Source organism: Bactrocera tryoni, chromosome 5 (assembly GCF_016617805.1).
Source record: "Bactrocera tryoni isolate S06 chromosome 5, CSIRO_BtryS06_freeze2, whole genome shotgun sequence".
NCBI lineage: Eukaryota > Metazoa > Arthropoda > Insecta > Diptera > Tephritidae > Bactrocera > Bactrocera tryoni.
This window is the reverse complement of record NC_052503.1, coordinates 33837902-33860234: the sequence shown is the minus strand read 5'-3', so window position 1 is coordinate 33860234 and position 22333 is coordinate 33837902. Positions and strand designations below refer to the sequence as shown.

Sequence of the window (22333 nt, the reverse complement as noted above, 5' to 3'; positions counted from 1 at the left end):
AAATATTTTTTAAAGGTAAAAATGTGTATTCTTAGTACAATTTTGTTGAAAATGTTGTTTCACCTTAATGAAGATCAAAGTCTCCGAACGGTTTCCCGACTAATAAAGCAATTGTATGTTAAAAGTTCACGCGGAGAGTTAATATTGTTTGCCGATTGCACTGTCTCCGTGAAATATTCACAGCCCTAAAGCTCTATATGCCAGCGCTGAAGCCTTTTTAAGTGGTAAAAAGTGAAAAAAGTAATGGTAGGTTGAAACACATTGAAAAGATAATCATAGAAAGATCTTCAACTTTTGTGTTAACCTTTTTTTCACATAACCTCAAAATGTGTGTGAAAAATTCAAGTAGCCAAAGTTTCTGGTTTTTTTTTTATTTTTATATTTTTCAAAATTTATTTTCTTCCACGAAATTTGGGTTAAACAAACACGGACCCAACCACTTAGTAATTTTTGTGACTTCAAATATTTTTCACCGGCTTGGCATAATATCGTAAAATGAACTTCATTTACAATCGGAAATTTTCACTTCATAATATGTACTTTTTTGTTGTGGTTGTTTCTGCGTTGAAATCTTCATTTTATGATGATAGCTATGTATACTATACTATATATTATTGTTTTTATTTAAACTATCTGTTTAAGGGTTACGGGTAAAAACCAAGCTTTCTTCAACCATTTTCTTTTTTTATATAAAAAATTGAATATTTTATCAGAATTTTTCACTGTTACAAACACACACCAGCGACGCCATTTCCGGTGTCCGTTCGGAAAAAAGATACGCCCGTGTTGTGGCGATCCATACAGAATAATCTAGAGTGAAAAAATACGTCTTTTAGTTAAAATTTTAACTTAGAACTTGGACGAAAACTGAAAATTAGATTTTTGACGGACATTTTTACAAAAAAATAATAATTTCAGTGGAAATTTCGCAACATTTTTCTTCAAATAGTTGTAATTGAAAAAAAATTATTCGTCCAAGTCTATAAGAATTAAATCTCAAAGACCTCTGTAAAACTTCATGAAGATGGGTTGATTATTTTCTTGAAGTCTTACCAATCGTTTTCAAAAACACAGTTTCGAGAAAAACGCGTTCAAAAACGGCTTATTTAGCGTCTCGAGGCAAGATACGCACAAGTTCTCAAGGCTGTATCTCTGAAACTATTAATCGAATTAACTTGAAATTGTAAGACAATATTCTTGAGGTGTTGTAGACTTTAATAAGACAATTCAATTTTTTGAAACTTGTAAACCCATGCAACCCCCGAAATCAGTTTTTGTAGACATCAAGTGCGGCAACAAAATTTCCCATCGAACAAACTTCGGTCAAAAATGTGTCGTTATCATGAATATGCGTAACATAAAAATATTAACTCTTAATTTTCCTTTCAAAAACATTATTAGATTTTTTTATATCTATATTACAAATACATACATACATATATGAAGGGTTGCAAGTAATGCTTTAAAGAAATAATTGATTTAACATTGAAAATTTTTTTTTGAGGTACGTAGACCCGGGGGCACGGGTTTTGGTTTCGTCCGACGTGCTGCTATATACATACATACATACATAGATATGTGCTCTAATATTATCCAATCCTTAAAGAGAAATGTTTAGAAAACCGATTACCTTCGATAAAATATTGTATACCCTTAACTTAAACTTTTGTATATTATATTCTCAAATATGTATAATTAAACATTTTTTAATAAAAAATATTGCAAGACTTTAAATTTAAAATTTACAAAACTCATATTTTCATTATTTCAATATACATATGTTAATATGTATAATTTTTATCCCGTGCTGAATGTACATATATTTCATATTCATATGTGCCACATTAAAAAAAAATTAAGAGTCCGATAAATTTTAGGCGCCCTTGGAACGATTTGAAAATTGTCTAAATGCTCATAAAAAAATTAAATTCACAAACAGCAACTAGAGTATACATATATGTACATACATATGTATTTTTCATAATATATTAGATTCAACGACTTCATATGTACATATGTACATATGTATCTACATATGTATATGAAGAGACTAGTTTATTTTCATAAGGATCGTCATATGAAAAATCATAACGACAACAAGCAATGAATTTCTACTTACAACGGACAAACACATACCTAAAAGCCTTAAAGTTCCAGCAACTGCGAGGATCATGTCGAATAGCTGTGCCATCTCGCTCTGACACCAGCTCAACCGATACCGATTTCATGCAGCCACTTCAATTAATTAGTCAAAAGCACGAAATAGCCACACAAATATGAAAGCTGTGAACTAAAAAGGCCACAAAGCTGACTAGCTCATCAGTCACTCAGCGTGTTGTAGCAGCATAACCCCGAAGTTACAAATAATAACAAGCGTTACTACAACCCAGAACGCTTGGTTGGGCAAAAATTTATATGAGACAAAAAGAAAAAAAAATGGTAAAAGTACACGCATACGCACACACATTACAACATTAACAACACAACAACAGTAACGCTTAGCAGATATTGTCGCGCGGAAAAAACTAAAAAAAGTAGAAAATTCACTCAATGCTCAATGCTTGTCAGCGATTGCTTAAACGCGCGCCAACACTGCCCCCTGCCAGATGTAAAGGTTAACGCGACGACTAGCGACGCCGAGCAGCGGACGCATCAGCACACACAATTCGAGCAGCCAAAACAAGCTGGCCCACCCCTTTTCATGCTTACATGCATGTATATGTATGCGTGTCTTGGTGTGTGGTTGTGTGCGTGCGCGCAAATGCTTGTATATTGTAGCTACCGTTGTTTTCGCTTGTTGTCTTGCTGCTTCTAATTTTTCTTGTTTCTCATTTTGAAGCGCGCACACACAGGGGAGCTACTCCCGCCAGCCGCCGCTGTGAAAACCGTAAAAACATAGAAAAAAGCGCGACTAAGCGCAACATAGTCTACTCAATTGCGCTTACAAAGCTACCAACAATATACTTTCATGTGCGCGCCGCTCTATAAGTGCACGTGCATACATACATACATACCAATGTATGTGCATGGGTGTGTATGTCAGCAATCGTGTTGTAGTTATTGTTTTCATGTTTTGTTGGCGTAGTGCTTATGCTACCGCGCCGTGGCAGTGGCAGCGGCATTTACAGCGCAACATGCAATAACAGCCATTTTTCTAGTTGTTAAGTTAATTTTTTCCATGTTCTTCTCTTTTTCACTCGCTCACTTGTGCGCGATATGAAGTTAATGCGACGCGTCGCACCGCACCGCACCCCTTGCCAAAACACATAAACACAAACTGTGTATGCATGTATGTATGCGTCTACATGCGCTCAACCACCGCCCCAACCAAAGCTGCGACCAGTCATACGTTTTGCTTCCTTTTGCTTGCCTGTCTCTTACGCTACTCAACGCCCAGCGCGCACACACGACCACGCGGACATACATAGACTCGGCTACGTCGCCACCTCAGCGCACCGCTTCCCCTGTAATCTAACCGCTCTGCTTCATATTCAACGCTTCTTTTGATTCGTGTTGTCGATTTTTCGTTGTCACATTTTGCCTCTCGCTCACACTCGTCAGGGCGCACTCTTTTGCTACTTTGCTCTCGCGTGTTCCTGCCTGTTTGCCTGTAGATATTTTATTTATGGCCGCAGTAGATATGAGACAACGACGATGTTGGTTGTATGGTATCTTGTAGATACAGTTTTGTTGAGCACACAAATACACATATACATATACATATATACAAACAGACGTCCAACACAACCGGTTCAATGCTGGATCTTCTTAACAACTATATACCACTAGTAAGTATTTGCCCGGTGTCCGTTCAACCTTTGCCTACAATTGTCTGTCACATTTGTTGCTGTTGCAGTGTTAAGACAGCAGCAGTGTGGTAGCAGCAGCCTGCCCACTTTAATGATTATCATTATTGCCGATGTTACGCTGCTGTCGCTGTTCGGTGTATCAATGTTATTTGTACAGATGTACATATGTATCTATGCATTTATGTCTGCATGTTGTTCACATGATCTGCGTTGCTTGTTCTTGTTGTTACTGTTAGTGTCGTACGAAGCGATATCTTGTAGGTACATTCTCGTGGTGAGCATGAATGAGCGAACGCTCATGCCACACACTCCTCAAATAGCCAACGTTGCACAACAACAAGTAATATAATTGTGTAAAACAAAAATAAATAAATCTGAAGAGAACGAATGTTTAAAAAGCACTACATTCAGCTTATAAGAGAGAGCAATGCATTCAAATTTGTTGTGAAAGGTGGCGTGCGGTTGCATTAAGGATTACAGTTTTCTTTGTATTTTTTTTTTAAGAAGTTTTAATTTTTTTTTTACTTTTATTAAACTTAGTTAGTTTTATACTGCTTTACATAGGGATTACTGGAGTTGCGAGTATATCAAACGTTATATGACATATGGTGCGCTCGCTTTATGTAATAATTTCTTGGATTCACGTCAGCCGTCGGCTTTTAAGAATTTAAATATCTACTGCTTAGTAAGGAGCGTTCTCTAATTAGGAAGTAAGCAAGTCGTATACTCCGAAATAAATGAGTTCTCATTAGATCAGCGAAATTTGCGCAGCTTTTCAAGAAGAAATATTTTATTTAATACTCTGAGTAGCATTACTTTGAACAGGGTAAATAATTTTCGAAAACAAAAATTATCATAGTGGGTTGAAACGCATTGGGAATGAAAAATAAAATAACAATAAACATAATTCACGAGCGATCTGAGGATTTTGGAATAAATAGACTTCAAATCGGAAAATAACGAATTTTCAATCGCAATTTCTCACGTCAAAATATCGGATTTTTTTTTAATTAGTAGGCTTAATGTTTGCTCAAATCTTTATTCTCTTTTGGAATTAAAAAATATTTATATATTATATTTTTTTCAGAGAATAAAGAAAGGACCCATCAAATGATTAAATTCTCATTCTTCTATTTCACCTACTTTTTATTTCGTGGTAGTAGCCACGGCAAGTCGGAAAAAAAGTGAATAATCGTATTTTTTAGCATTTTGTCTTTTATCACTTTCATATAATAGTGTATAATTTGGAATAAAAACGATATTAAAAATATATTTAGGAAAAAAATTTTATTAGAGGCATTCCTTGTGTGATCGCCTAATTTTTTAGCAAAATTGTGTACAAAATTCATTGAAAGCAAAACATTGTTAAAAATAACAATTTATTTTTGTTTTTAATTGTAGTTTCCTGTGCAAAAATTTCCAAAAATTACCTTTTTTAACTGCGACCGCCTAAATTGGGTCTGCGTTATAACAGTCTTCAAGGGGTTATATACAGTTAGATGGCCGAAAGAAGCGAATTTTCCAGATTTTTTTCAGAGAAAACTTTTAAACTTATTGATCCAAAAATATATATGTACATACATATATGATATTTTTTAACTGTATTTCAAGACTTAGTATTAGTAAAATATTAAGTTGGAAAGAAACTGCACCTGATTTCCGGGCGCTTTTCTCAAAGAAGACTTTTTGCGGTCACCACTATAACTCTGAACCGGATTCCTTGAAATTAAAAAACCAAACAGATTTCGTTAAAATAATGTTTAATTTAGTAATAAATCGAAGGAATAAGCAAAATAAAATTTTTTTACAAAATGGCGGTTTCACAAAAAATTTGAGACAAATCGGTTTAGCCGTTTTTGAGTAATGTTGGTCACCGACTTTGAAAACACCCTATTGAGAAAAACGCGCTTAAGGGTCTCAGTGTGACCCTCTGAAAAATCACTGATTTTCGCGGTTTTTTTTTTGTTAATGTTGAAATTAACTAATCGGTTGTTATAAATAAATATGTACAATCATGACGAATACAAAATGATTTTTTTACATTTATTTATTGGGTGTATAATAGTTAAATGAAATGTTGAAATGCCACGTAAAAAAAGGTCCTGTAAGATGACTTTGATTTAAAACAAAAATTTCAAAAATATGATTAATCTTTAGGAAAGTTGCTATTGCGCTATGGAAGCTTTTTTTAAATTTGAAGTTTGAAATTTGTCGCCGAAAAAAAATAGAAGCTTCCATAGCGCGATAGCGAATGTCGTTAAAAATGTTCTCTCCAAATTGGAACTAGATATCTTCAAAACTCTTCCTTTAAGAGTGGAAACCTTTTTGAAAAACACCATTCTGAAAGAAAACGCGTTTAATATTAGCGAAATTAATTATTTTCTAAACTTTCAAAACTAATTGTTTCAACTTTTATTATATTTTAGTGATAAAAATTTACATACATATGTACATAATGTATGCGTAAGCTCTTTTTTATTAATAAATAATTGATTTTGCAGGCTGCTTAAAATATTAAAGTAATAAATTACGTTAACCCTTGTGTGTCACATACATACATATGTATGTAAGTCGAAATTACATCGATACGCTATTTTTCAGAAACAATTTTGAAGGCTTTACCAAAACATTAATATTTTTTCAATTACTAATAGAAATAAAATTTTTCATTAAGCTACCTTTTTATATATTTTTTGATTTTCTACATGAACCTACGGATCCATAAACTTCCATATACCAACTATTTGCCGGACTGTTGTTGTTTTCGATTTCTTCCCATATCAATATTCGTTATAGTAGTACGTTTGTAAATAAGTTTATTCCTGCTGCAATCGAGTTTATTCCTCTATGTGTATTTTGGACTTTACAAGTACCCCAATTAACCACCCCGCTTGCAGCAATCCAATTGTGTATGCCACATTTGCTGGCCGATACCTCGCGCTGCAGAGCATATTTTTTTGCTGTTAGTACTGTTGTTGTTGTTGTGTGTTACAAAATAAACTCCTTGTCCAACTCCACTCTGCAATGTATGTGTACATACTCATTTAGCATTATCATCATTTGTTATTGCTTGCTTTTGTTGTTGTTTTTTATGCACTTCTTGTTCTTCAATTTGCTTTTGATTGTTGTTACTCTTTATTACATGTGCTGTATTTAACTTTTCTTATAACTCTCTTAAAACACCGCACGTCACCGCTGCAAACACACGCGAACAAACACTTTTGCTGCTACTACACAGTTGCACGAGTGTAGTCGTAGAACGACTCTGCTCTTCAACAGCACGACACGCTCAAATGCAATTTTACAGTTTTTATGCACTGCATATTGTATCTGAATACGCTCTCTTGCTTCGCTCAGTCAGTAGACAAGTCACTCTCTCCCTGTATAGCACGCGCTCTACAAAATTATGCTCCCTATGTAGTGGTGCATCTATGTGTCAATTCGTTAGTTACCTTCCGCTAACCTTTCGTTACTCCCTTTGCAAACAGTCATCAGTATGTGTATGCGTGTGTGTGTGTGCGCTTGCCTCTGCGTAAACATGTATTTGTGTGTCTTACTGCTGCGATTGCCTGATGTTTTCTTGATGTACTCTCATGTTTTGTTGGTGGTTGTTGTTATTGTTTGGCACTCATTATTGCGACGAGTATTGTTGTAGTAGCGCTGAACCCACCACCATCACCATCACCACCACCACTAATACCACCAACAACAGAGCGAGCTACTGCGCTGCGGGCAGCCAGTCACCCAGCCAGCCATGCTATCACCATTATCGTTGCTTTACTTGTACAACCAATTGTTGTTATTGTTGTTTTGTGTGAATGTATGGGTGTGTGTGTTTTTTCGTTTCATTTGTTATTGTGGCTGTACATCGTGTCGTTGTTGATGTTTATGTCGATGTCGTAGTAGTTCGTTGTCGTTGTACATTGCCTGGCGCATTGCTGTTGTTGTCGTCGTCATCATCATCGTGTCGTCGTGTTGTAATTCCCATTTGTTGTACAACTTTGTAGTTGCTCATGTTGGAAATTCATGTTAGTCTACTTTTGACTGTTACGCAGATTGTTTGCATCGTCGTGCCGTGTCGCTCGCATATGCTCGCACGTTCGCTCCACCGTCGTACGCCGTCGAACGATGTCAGTTGTTGGTTAGCCAGTGCCTGCCGTTTGTTACGATTCCACACTATACGGGTAGTTAGTGCGCTCGCCCACTGGCCCGCTGCCGTCAATCAGTGTTGTCAGTGCACCATATCATACACTAAGTACTACTAGCTTGTGTTTAGCCAAATCGCGTTCGCACGGCAGCTTAACGAAATCTTCAATATTAATTTGTGTGCTGCCAAAAAGTGTTAACTGTAAAAATTTGGAAACGAAATTCATTTTCGGTGTGATTTTTAGGCGTAACAACGTAAATTTTGGCAAAAAGTAAAAACTCGACTCTGTAACGAAGAAGAAACAGCAAATCGTGCGTGTGCCAGTAAACTAAGAAATTGCGTCGGCAAAAGTGCGTAGAAAAAATTTCCAAGTTGTGCAAAGAAAAAAAATAGCGCCGGTAGCTTTAACTGTTTTCATGGATTTATGTACAAATGTGTTTATATATCGCTTGGATTAATTGGAAAGTGAACAGAAAAAAAGTATAAATTTAAATAAACCCGAAAAAATTATTACTCTCGCAAAATTAGTGTAAAGCAGAGCCGGTGATTACCCGCTTTGTTGTGCTAATCGTGTAAGCTGTGGCATTAATTGCAGTTCTAATAAGAAACAAAAAGTAATAAGCGTGTGAAACTAATGCAGGCAAAAAATTAATCATTCAATAATTGCTGCGGTTTAGCGTGTGCGCCTGCATAGTTTATATAAATAGTATTAAATTTTAATTATTTTCGCCAAATCATAACATTAAATGACAGTGCACAGTAATGACAGTGGTGTGTGTTTAGTAATGGTGCGTATAAATTTTAATATTTTTCCTGTAATATTAAGAAATACACATTCTTCAATGATTTTCTCTAAATTTTCTTCTAATGGAGATAGAGATTAATTATTCTTGCTTAACATTCATATGTACATATGTATATGAATGTACTACAGAAACTTGTAGATGTATTTACATACATATGTACAAAAGAAGCTCAGAAAAAATTGTATATAAAAATTTAAAATTTTGCCTGTTCAATTGTCAATTGTTTTCAATATGTTGATAACATGCCCTTGAAGTACCATAAAATGTTAGCTGTATGCATGGTCTATAGCAGCCGCTAAGGTTAGACCTGTTTTTAAGATTTTCGGAATTTTCGTTAAAAGCTAATACTTCGTTATTTGTTCGTGAATTCTTGACCAAAAACCATACTGTAACAACCAGTCTCCATATTCCCCAATCATGGCTTCGTATGACGTTTTCCTAGTTCCAAAAATAAAGCGAACCTTAAAGTGCCGTCGTTTTAAAAGATTGATGAAAATCGCTGAAAGAGCAAAAGCTATGCCAAAACTCATTTTTGAGATAGTTTTCGACGATTGGAAGGGTGCTGGTAGAAGTACAAATTATGGAATGGGATTGTATTTTCAAAAGTAGAAAGTTCTCATTATTTCCTGAATACAACTTATATATGTATATATGTATGTATATGCCATACACAAATTGATAAAAAATATTAATTTATGAACATTTTGCGTCAATAATGAAAATTTTCTCAATATAATTCACTGATTTTCTTACATCCTGCCCGAAAAATTGTGAATAGTATGTATTTAAGGACACATTTTGTTTTGTATATGGACACTTTATATTGAATATGCAAACTTTCGACATTTGTCTTTTAAGATTTTCAATAAATTATGAAAACAACAATATTTTATGTTTTGTAATCATCTATAACAATCGCGTAACTGCACGTGTGAGTAGTTTGCTGAATATAGTCAGTGAGAGTGCAGTACACTATAAAGTTTCATCTCAAGTGTTTGCCGCCGCTCTCAAAATGGGAAAAGTTTTTCTGTAAATAACCAACAGCATATGAAGTATTTTGTTATCAATTTGCTTGATTTACACAAACAAATTCTACTGTGGAAACTTTTAACTTATTTCAAAAACAAAAATATTTATAACTAATATAAAAAGTTAATGTTTCTGATGCCTGATGGACAAAAATTACCTTTTAATTTGATCACAGTAGTATATCTTCGAAAAGTTTATGTATTTTCATTTCAAGCTTCACTGACTCGAAATATACTTCATAATACTAAAGCAGACTTTTATATTGTTTTGAGACTGAACTAACCGGATTCTTTTATACCTACCAACACGACGCCTGTCATAATATTTTCCTTAATATTTCTTTTTTAATTTTGCGAATAATATACAGCCAACCAATTTCACATTTTCTCAATGAGATTTTTACTTCTGAGAGCATATTTCGCCGGTAGAAACCATACTTGCTCTTATAAAATTTTAAGTTTAATATAAAAATTTTCAAAGTAAATAGTTAAACACTTTGACCCAAACAATTATGAAAATGAGTTTCAAAAATTTTATCCCCGAAATTAAAAATTGATATCTCCTATATGAGAAAATGTGTATGTACATATATACATATGAAGGCTGTCGAAGACTTTGTTAACTCACGAGCGAGCTTATATTTTTCCTCTGAATATTTCTCTTCTCTCTTGATTGTTTTCTTTAAAAATTCTTAAAAATTTTGTGGATTCAGCAGTATTTCTGTTTCAAAATTAAGATTTTATACATTTTTGACAAATTTTAAATTTTTTATAGAATTTGCCGCAGCAAATAGTAGAGACAAATATTATGTTTTTTTATAATTTTTAATAATTTGACTAACTAACCATTCAAATTTAAATAATATGCAGCATAAAGTTTTCATTTGCCACTGTCAGATATAACCATTTTATAACTGAAACTCAATTTTTTCCAATATGAGGTGTTTCTAATATATCATTTTTCCTTCGCCTATAAACTTATAAAAAGTGATGTTACGTTATTTTGCATTTTAAGTGAGTATAAGCTCAATTACAAAAAAAAATAAAACTATCAAAAAGCGTGTGATATTAAAAATGTGCTTCCCCAAAAAGCACGTGTTGCATTAAACTTTAAGACAAAAGTATAAAAAATATATATTCAAAACTAATCATAAAACTGGCTTCATTTTTCAAACTACGCTATAGTTTTATGGTTATATTTTTGAGCTCATGGTAAAGAAACTTCATTTTATTGATCACAATCGCAATTTACGAGCATTTTTCCCACTAACCGAAACCGGAATGATTTAAACTGCACAAATGGCAAATACAAGCATCAACACCACAGTATTTGGTGGTTTTAATTGCTCTATTGATTTTTTGATTAGTTCAACTCTTTATGTCTGATGGAAAATCACGTTATTTCGGCTGGTTAGTGCGAACTGATTGAGTGAATTTCAATCAATGCAGTGCAGCGATTTTATTATGATGAGATAATTTATGACCGAAAGAAGAACTATTGAAATTTTGAGTTAAAAAACCGATGAGTGCTAATATAAAACTATGCGGATATGCGTGGAAATTTTTAAGTTTATCAAATGACTCTTTTTTGCTTAAAAATTAATGGTGATTTGCTTAATAGCCAGTTTCAAAAGTTATAACTTATATTATTTCAAACTAAAAAATGCACGTTTCGTTGCAACAACAATTGCCGAATCGAATTTGCCGCTTTAACTTAATTCTGTTATAAAATTCTTTGCGATTATTCAATTGAAAATTAAACATATTTAATTATATATGCCATGAAGAAGCACTTTTCGAAGTGCACACGCTTTTTGAGCCACAAGCGATTATTTAAATATTACATATGTACATACATATGTATTTATTTATTATCAATATTTTTCTTCAATATATTTTTAGCGCCTAATTTTATATTCGAAGCGAAATCAATGAATGAATGCAAACTTTTAAAAATATGCACGTGAATCATATTGCTTATCGCTTGGTGACAGCCAATACATATGTATGCATGTACGTATTTACGAGCACTTACGTATGTAGAACACTGTGTCGTCATTGGTTATCTCCACTGTTTGCCGAAAATATACTCGTGCAGATTTACTATATTTGTGTATACTCTTTAATTTCTGCTCAATTCAACCAGATTACAACTCCGACTATCTTTTTTTATGAAACTGAGTGTAAAAATTGATAAATTTAATATAAATTGTGTTGACAGCGTTGCTGTAGATAATCCACTATAATTAAAGAAATCTATAATTAGTGAAGTCGTGATGAAAAGGTTTATGCTTAAGTAAGTTAGAGCGCGAAGTTTTGTTAAGGTAAAAATCTGTATATTTTTCACAATGAGCGTAAAGAGTAAATATATATTTGTTTTTAAACAGAATTAAAAATTAGAAATTGACTTAAAAGTAGAATAGAGAATTTAGTTGATTTGAGTACAAAAGCCTTTCAAAACGGTAAACAATTAAAGAAATTCGTTGGTGGTTGAAACATGTTGGAAACGTGAGATAAAATAATAAAAATGAAAAGAGCAACAATTTACGGGCGACCAGAGGTCGGAAAGAGGAAGAAATGGGGCATGGTTTAAATTTTAAGGATTAAAAACGATTAATTTCGCCAATAAAGAAGAAGAAGAATCTCGATTACAGACGAAACTATGGGCCCTATAGAAAAAAGTTAGAAAAGTTGTAGCTAATGAAGAGATCTACTACTATCTTAACTATTATATAACCTCAAACTTTAGATAAGAAAAACAAATTTTTAAGTTTTTGATATTTTTATCTTTATCTTACACACAACAAAAATTTTTTAGCGAACTTTGGTGTACACTTACCCTTATTTTTCCCAGAAAAATCAAAAAAAAAAAAATATATATATCAAAAAAATAAATTTTAATTTTAATTTAATTAATTTAAATAATTTTTTTCAGAAAACCCAAAAAAAAATAGCATGCTTTATAAAAAGACTGGAATTGGTTATTTGTTATTAATATAAAGTTTTGAAAAAATTTTTCATTATTAAGATTTACTATAAATTTTGTTTTGAAAATATTATGAGAATATATAAACGAGCTTATTTTAATTAAAAAATAAAATGTGTTATTATATTTTATTATTGCAGCATTAACAATATTTCGTTATATAAACAACACTCGCATATAAAAGACAATAATAAATCTTACTTTGAAAAAAATTATTAAAATTTTCAAAATCTTTATGCAATATTTTCGTCAAGTGTACTAATTTCCGCCGTTCTCAAACTGCAGTTACCGCCATCCAGTATAGACAGTCTGTAAATATTTAATAACACTTAAAGAATTATAAGGTAAATTCAAATTAACTGCCATTAAAATTATGCAAAATGTGGTCACTTTGTTGCCGTTAGCCACAATTATTGTACATACACATATATGATACAAGGAACAGCAATATAAATAGTCGCAGAGCAATAAATCACCGACGCCACAGTGGAGCAAAATGCGCTTGGAGATATATAAATACAATTACATGTATGTATGTTTGTGTATGCATGTGTCTCTCTTTAAATTGCCAAAAGGTAATTATATGTGCGCCGCCGTTTACATGCATACATATGTACATGTCAGCGGCAATGCCACATTTTCAATTAAAATCGAGTCGACTTTGCGGCGCGCAGAGCTTGCATTCAACGTGAGCGACTTTATGTGAAATTATAAAGGAAATTCAGCGCTTTGTTTTTGCTTTGCTACATTTGCAACGTAAAACGTTTAATTGCGCAATTTTCATTTACTTGCTTTTTTCTTTTACAATGTTTTTTTTTTTTTGTATTTTTGTTTTGTTTTCCATTGTTTTTTGCACTGCTCCCTTTGGCATGGCATTTCGAATTGATTTTTAATTACAACTTTCATGTTGTACAACAGCTGCTGGCATTGTTGCCACAATCAGTGTGCAGCAAACATATCCGCCATTGACATGGCGAAAAACATGCGCTACTGTTTTGTCAGCTTGTGCTGCGCGATATCTCCTCCGCTATCATCATATGCATATGTGTATATATGTACATATATGTATATTTGTTTGTGTGTATGTATGTTTGTGTGCCTGAAGTTATTTCATACACCTACAAGCGTCTACATTAACATACAGCAACAGCAAATACATAAATGCCAGTGTCGTTGCGGGGGAATAACAGCATTCTGGCGTTCAAGTACAAGTGTTGGCAGCGCGACATGATTTGCCGCCGCTTGCCATCCGCGCGACCGCATGTTGGCTGTGTGATTCGCAGCCGCAACGCGCTTATCAGTCAGTCTATTGGCGCGCTGTGACCGTCCCCATTTTTTCACTCCTGTTCAATAGTGTTCAATAGATGTTCTTGCCAATGTTGTTTTTTTCGACTTTCGGCGCGTCTTCAGTGAGTTGATTAAAATTTGTTGCATTTTTCAGCGATGTTCAAAGTACATATGTTTACCTAAGCGTACAAGTAACGCTCGCTGATATGTACTTACATGCAGCGACATTCTTTGCCAACTTATATAAGCACGTATGTATGTGTGTGTATGTATGCTAGTGACAGCAGCGAAATCGTTTTATCTCGAGTTGTTGTAGTCGGTGAATTTTCTATTTCATTTGAAATGGTATTTTGGTTTGCTGCAAAATGAATTCTTCGGTTTTGTGGCAAATAGCGTGGCAAATGTGTGTTCATTTATTTATAAAAAAATACATACATATGTATTAATAATGATAAAAATAGCATGATTAAACGAAAAGTTATGCAACATTTGTTTTGCTTGCGAGATTTGCAAGAACATCTCGTCGGTTTATTATCTGCAAAAATCTTCTGTTTTCAGCTTCTTAAATTATATCGCAGCGCGTATTGGCACAGCGTTGCAAGTGGTTGGGTATATGAATTTTATCATTTTTAAGTGTATGTAAAATATAAAAAAATAAATATTTTTAGAATTTTCATATTGAATTCAATGTGTTTTTTTTTAAACACATTAAATGGTTTTGTAATGAGTAAAAACACAGATCTTTGTTAAAATAAATAAGATTTGGGTAATAAAATAAGTGGGAAAAAAGAAATATGAGAGCTGGTTCAAAGCAAAAATATTTGAAAAGTACAAAAATAAAAACAAAAACTAAAAGAATAAACATTTTGATTTCAACTCTTCAATCACAATGGACAAAACATATGCATCTTTTTGGAAGCAATGGTAAAGAGATAAGTTTTACTAATATTTTGTTGCAAATCCATTATTTCTATTACTTCGGTACATTTCCCCGGCATTGAGGCAGTTGAATTATAGTTTTCATCGGAATCATAACAAATTGTCTATTATATTGGAATCTATTAAAAGTTCATGGCCATTTTTTAGATTAGTCCTATCTATGCCCCACCTAACCAGCTTCCCAAAGTTCTCAATAGGGTTGAGATCTGGGGACTGTGGTGGCCATTCCACAACATCAACGTTGTTTGCTTCAAACCAAAACTTGACACATTTAGATGTGTGTTTGTAGTCGTTGATTCATCACCAAATAGAATGGCTTTCCATTTATTGATTGGCCAACTTAGCTGCTCTTTAGCGAGTTCTAAACGGCCGCGATGTGTTATAGTGGTCCAATGTTAACAATTTCTTTCGATATTGTACCATTGCTTTGGACAATAATCCATGCAAAATTGCGTGAAAATATTTCGTCAAAGAAAAAAGTTTTAGATGCAAGAGCAAGTTTTCGATGGTTCAGTTTGTATGACAGGTATATGCTATAGTGGTCCGATATCGACGATTCCGACAAATGTGAAGCTTCTTGAAGAGAACAGCATGTGTGCCAAATTTCCGCTCGATATGTCAGAAACGCATATACAGATTGACGGACGGACATGATTATGATAAGTCGACTCACTCGTCTCGCTGATTATTATAACATAATTTATAGAGACTCCGAAATTTGTTGTTGTTGTTGTAACGGGTACCTATCCCCGTTTGGATGGTAAGAGTTAAATAAGTTGTCATCGACGTCATACAACGGTAGGCCCAGGAAACTACTGTACTGTTTCGACAGGGTCGGACCAAAGGTAGAGGGGTCTCAGATGTATAGATGTATGTATTGCTGGTGGCTAGCGTCATGCGACGACTCATTGCACGCTGGACATATGTTTGATATGTCAGGGTTATTTCTGGATTAGTAGGGGTTTAACCTGCTATAGTATCCAGAATGAAGCTGCGTAAGAGTCTCTCTCGTTTCTCGCGGCAATTCGAACTCAGTCTCCGACCTTTTCTAATGGCTGTTAGAAACTTAATACATCCTGTTCGGGCTATAAAACTTTGTATGTGAAAAAGTCCGAATTTAACGAAGTAGAAATGAAATTAAATGTTTAATGATTATTTATATGAAAAATAATATTTTTTTGTCATAAAATTTTTCATAATCATATCAATTTTCTTAAATAAAAATAAAATAGTTTTCTATAGGAAATTTTTTTTACCTTTTTGAGCACGATAAACATATTTCCTTTAATTCGCGAAATTTCATTAAAAAATTTTGTTTTAAAACGCAAGAAATACAACTTATCTGAAACTTGTTTCCAACCGTAAGCATACTGATACGTTACCTTACGCCTTGGGTGACACTTGGGGCATGCCCATCGGCCCATAAAAAACTAATCAAAACAAATCAATACCAATGTACAACTCCCAATATTAAATTCACTTACATATACATATATACCAATAATATGTTTATACATACTTATGTACATACATATATAAGTATAAAACCTAACGCTTATCATATGTCTACGAGCGAACTATTTACAGCTTTTTTGGTGGCAGAAGGCATAGCCACTAAAGAAGTGACGTGCTCAAGTGGCCATATGCGATTAAAAAATAATAATTCTAAACAATTGCTGTCAGACAGCACCAAATAAACACATGCACATACTATGCTATATATGTATGTATGTAATAGCATACAGAGGGAATTTAAAATGGGCGACTTTAATATGTTGAATAAACAACAACAACTACATGCAAGTATGTAACTAAAGCAATCTCAGCGAACTATTAGCTGGTTGAGCTGTGCGCAAAGATTATGGCGATATCGACAATAACTGCGACGTCAAAGACGATGACGACGACGACGACGACAAAGTGGCTTTGCTCACCGATAACGCAGGGGCAGCGCTTCAAGTAAACAAACAGGAGCGGCAGATTCAAAGCGTGTTCAATCAAACTGATTGCCGGCCATGATTGGTGCAGTTGTTTGTATTTAGTTTTAAATTTTTTCTCTCAATATTCTTATGTTTTCTTTATACATTATGTGTTGGATATGTTTTCGATTTGCTGTGTCAATAAATGCCTGGCTGTTGCTTAGAACGAGTGTCACATAAACAAGCTTGTTCGTCATACAATATTTTCATACACATATGTATATGCTTTTTCCTATACACACATGTGTAGTGGTATGTGTATTGCGTTGTTATTTATTAAACAAATAAAGTGCATACAGCAAATAAATAAATAAATACCGCTGAAAACATGAGCTGTAATATTACAAATAATAACAAATCAAACACTTTCAGTTGTCACTTGAAACAAGTCGAATACAACAACTTCAACTTGAACGTCAACAAACGCCGCCAACAAGTCAAAGCAAGTCAAGTCAAGCAAATGTTGTTAAATGCGCGTCTATGAAGAAGTTTTCTACTTTTACGGCATTTATGCACGATGCTATACTGTCGGTTGCAAATGAACACGGATATCGCGTTAGTGCCACACGCGCTTCAAATAATACGTGTATGCAACATGAAATGTTTAGAATGTTGGCAGGTTTTTTTTGTTGGTATTACTGTCGTAATTTACATTAAACTTATCGATTTACAGTTATTTTGCAATATTAAGCGTTTATTTACAGTGTTGTATACATTTTTTCTATGTTGTTGTGAAGCTAATGTGGCGTGGCGTTACACTAGTTTACAGTCATTTTCGACTTTGTTGTTAGAGGCGCTTTTTTTCTAATTTTGAGTTGCTCAAATCGAAAATGTTAGTCAAAATTTCCTAACACGTAAGACCGTTTATGCAGTCAAGGGGTGTCGGGGTCAAACCAGCACCGTTTATTAAAATGACAAGAATAGTTGGATGTGATGGAATTTTTTTGAACTGAAATTCTTAGTCAAATACTCCACTAGAGGTCTATGCACATCAGGCTCAAATTTTTCTTTCAGCTTTGTGGTGTAGTGTTTTTTGTCAAGGCACACCGTAGTGGGGACTTAAAAAATGTTAGTACTGTTATGTTTAAAAATGTCTAAGTTATGTTTTAAATAAAAAATTATCTTAGCAAGCCTTGACTTAAGGAGTTACATGGGTTTCCTGGCTTAAAAAACAACATTTTTTCAACAATTTTTTTCTCATATAAAAATTAAATATTTTATTAGACTTTTTTATTGTTACAAACATACACAATTAACAAAGAAATTCTGAAATTTTGGGAAAAAAATATTTTAAACTTGGCCATAGCGTCGCCATTCTGGCGACCCCTTGGAAAAAAGATGCGACCGCATTGGCAGGTTTAGTTCTTACAGGATCATCTAAAGTGAAAAAATACGTGTTTAAGTTAAAACCTTAACTTAAAGCTTGGATTAAAGAAAAAAAATAAAATTGGAATTTGGCAGACATTTTTACAAAAAAATATTTTCTGAAAATTTTGCGTCATTTTTTTTTCAAATAGTTGTAATCAAAATAATCCTTCGTCCAAGTCTTGACAACCGATTTCAAAAACACAGTTTCGAGAAAAACGCGTTTAAAGACGGCGCACTTATGTATGTATGTTAGCCTCGCTAACCTCGAGCGCACAAGTTCTCAAGGCTGTATCTCCGAAACTATTACTCCGATAAACTTGAAAATTTAGGACATTCTAGAGGTGTTGTAGAATTTAATAAGACAATAAAAAAATATTTGAACCCATGTAACACCTTAAGGGGTTAGCTAATTCGGGTACTCCCAAAAATGTCCACCCTTGAGAATTACTTTTGAGTGTATGGGAAGAAAGGCAGTGGATTTTCATTCTTTCAGGCCTTATTCGACATGTACATATGTATGTAGGTATTTCATATATATTAAAATAAAGTTACACTGAATCATTGTTACAAAATTAAGTCAAAAAAAATTTTAATTTTTGGAAAATCCTAGCCAAATCTAACCTCTTAAGCCAACCACGACTGATTTTCTGTCAATTTATTATAAGGTCTTATCTTCTTTCACTTGTCTCTAAGCTCCTGAGCATCTTAAATAGCGTAAATGAAGCGATGAATCGATAAAGCTTACTTTAAGATTACTTTTGCGTTAGAGCGTTGTCATAGCGAAAACTAGTTTGGCACCAAACGTACCTTTTAATTGCCAAATCAGCGCCAAGACAATTATTGATGTTTCAACTTAACGATATTTCGTAGATAACCACGTGTCCAGTGTTACGATAGCGCTAGAGAGGCCCTTCTTTGCACCATTTGCGCAGCGCCCTTACTGAAGTGCAGCGCTTGGCGCTAGTAATTGCAGCTCGCGTACAGTAAAAGCCGGTTCATGGCAGTTTACCGCACTTAGGTTTGCACCGGTGCATGCTGGTGATTATACTACAGCATTGTTGTTGTTAAGCCTTTTGAAACGCGTAATTTAAATCAATACTGTCAATCTATTACATGATTTGCCGGTAAGCGGCTACGCCTTTGAAGCTTCAGCGCTTGAGCGCACATATATACAAACTTGGCATACTGAATCACCGATTTGTTGACTTGGTATTGATTTGTTGATACCGAATGGGACAACTTAACAAATAAATGTAGTGTCGAGAAGTTATACAATTTATTGGAAAAAAGTTATTACCGCCGCTGCCACGGCAATTGAAGTTGCTTATCAGGGCGTGCGTCCCTTGCAATGCATGCAGCTGATAACGGTACACGCATTTTTAATTAAATTTTCTATTTATTTTTATATGTACATACACATATATTTACTATTGGTGGCAGCGATAAATAAGCCCTATCATGCTACCAATTCGAGCCCTTCACCTCACTTTATTACAATTTTTTATAAAAGTTTATTTACACCTCTATTACTTGGTTTTCTTTACAGAACGCCGTTTCAACTCGACCGACTGCATCGCCCACAGCCGTCACCGCACAACCCGTCGCGCCGATCCAACAACACCCCACCAACCTTAGCACCAACGCAACGCACACCGTAGCCGCTGCCAACGCGCCGCAACCCACACTCACCGCTTCGGTTGCGTCCGCTGTTGCCGCTGCTGCCGCCGCCGCCGCTGCTGCTGCAGCAGCTGCAGCTGGCGCTGTGCCACCACCACCAAATACCAGCATTAGTAATAATAACAACAACAACAGTCATATTAATAGCAACGTCGTGCCTTTCACCAAGGGCATCACGTCCACAGTAGCAACGCCGCTAACTATCACATCCGCCGCCGCCGCTGCTGCAGCTGCTGCTGCTGCCGCCGCACATCATCATCATAACAACAGCGCCAACGGTAATCCGATGGCCGTAACATCGACAGTACCGCCGGGCGCGCGCTCCATATCGCCATGTTCAACAGCTGCCACACCCTATGGCAGCAGTAGTATACCCGGTGGCGCTAGTCTTAGCGCAAGTGGACCAGGTAGTGGTGTAACGGTTTCGGTTATAGGTCCACCGGGTAGTGGGCCGCCTGGCCTGCCGCCCGGTCTGGTTGGTGGTCCGCCGGGTGCGCCAGGTGCAGGTGGTGTACCACCGCCGCCGGGTACGCCGGGCTCAAATCGTTGCTGTGATACTGGACGCACAATCTACACGGATCCCGTTAGTGGTCAAACGCTGTGCTCATGTCAATATGATATGCTCAGCTACCAGCGTTTGGCGGCCGCCGGCGGACTTGTCACGGGGCCGGGTGGTGTGCCGATCGGCGTGTATCCGGAGGGCATGTCTGCGTATCTATCGGGCATAGCAACTGAGCAGCCGCCCTTCTATGCGAATCCGGTAAGTACCCTAGTAGGTTTTAGTAAACCCTCTAAATATATATATATATACATATATATGTACATATATATTAAGCGTTATTAAGGTATTCTTTTATATGAGTATTCTTATGGCAACCACATCGCCAATTTTGATGTCATATTTTAATACAACCCGTCTGCGACAAATTTGCTTCGCCTTGTCTAACAGCAACAATGCAGCCAGCAACTACAATAGCTTTGGCCACAACAATGTGTCTTGCAATTTTCTGCAATATGTCTTCGTTGCAACACCGAGGGTGGTCGCACAGCTCCTTAGCTGCTTAGTTACTGCTACAGCGCTGGCAAAGCAACGCTCCTTGACCTCTCTATCTGTGCTTAGTAATATTTCATGCGCTTTACAGTCTTGTCTTTCGCTGCAGCATGGTAATACTGCAGACTCAAAGTACATTTTCTTTTCTTTCTGGTACTTTGTGTCGTCTTTGTGCAGCGACCTTTTGTGGCATGCAACGCCAACGCCACTACGAAGACATTTGTTCCTATGTTACTAAAAGGCATTGCAGAAAAGGAAAAAACAACTCTAATTCACTTAGTTTTTTGCTGCATTTAGTAGCAGCCTTTACAAGGCGGTTTGGTCACTGCCTGACAGCGTTGGCATGTGGCATAACCGCTGCGTTGACATTTGTGTCATCTTTTATGCAATGCTAAAAGAGCATTTAATGCGAACATTGACTTCCTGCCGTGCGGTGGACAAAGTAAATTTAATTGTTTACATGTAATTTGCTTTGGAATTCTATGTTATTAAATTTATTTGGAACTCATGAATGGCATGTGGCCGCAAGTACTACATAATTCGGTCTTTTCGATAGGTCAAATATATGAGATTTCTTTTTTTTGCCACTTTTTGCCTTCAGTTTAACTGAACTCGTCTTTGAATTTTGGGAATTATTAATTTGTTTAGGAGATAGGATATACTTAAGTACTTTCATACATATATACACACATATGTTACTAAATATCTGTGAAAGGAAGTATTTTTGTGTTAGATATGAATAAACCTACTTAATTTTATTAATTCAACTCACTCAGGAATTTTACTTAGCGCATTTTTTCAGCTGAAATATTATTAGCAAAATTTTAACCAAAACTTTAACCCAAACTGTGACGAAAATTTTAACCAAAATTTAAAAAAAAATATCAAAAAGGAAAAACGTGCAGATACGTTAACTACGGCTACACCAAAGCTCTACTACCCTTCATGAATGATTTTTTTATATCATTAATGGGTATAAAAGTAGCTTCGTCTTGATTATGATCGGTCAGTTTGTACGGCAGCTATATGCTTTAGTGGTCCGATCTGAACGATTTCTTCAGATATTATGGTTTAGCTTTGGAAAATAATTTCTGTTAAATTTTGTAAAGATATCTTTTCAAAAAAATAAGTTTTCCATATAAGCACTTGATGTAGATAAGTCGGTTGATATCACAGCTATATGCTATAGCAGCCCGATCTGCACGATTTCTTCGGAGATTGTTGCACTAGTTTGCACAAAAATTTTTGCCAAATTT

At 35.0% G+C, this 22333-nt stretch overlaps 1 protein-coding gene across 2 annotated transcripts in view; it reads left to right on the top strand.

Annotated features, from left to right (window-relative positions):
- Window positions 1-22333, top strand: part of LOC120778502 (homeobox protein araucan) — a 163945-nt gene that overhangs the window by 116758 nt on the left and 24854 nt on the right. The window contains exons 1-2 of one of the 2 annotated variants that reach the window (XM_040110331.1): window positions 7909-8744; window positions 19896-20786. In XM_040110331.1, the coding sequence (XP_039966265.1) occupies window positions 8703-8744; window positions 19896-20786 (933 nt within the window). In that variant the 5' untranslated portion in view covers window positions 7909-8702. Of the gene's footprint in view, window positions 1-7908; window positions 8745-19895; window positions 20787-22333 lie in introns of those variants that run through there. The other variant, XM_040110330.1, reaches the window with a different exon arrangement.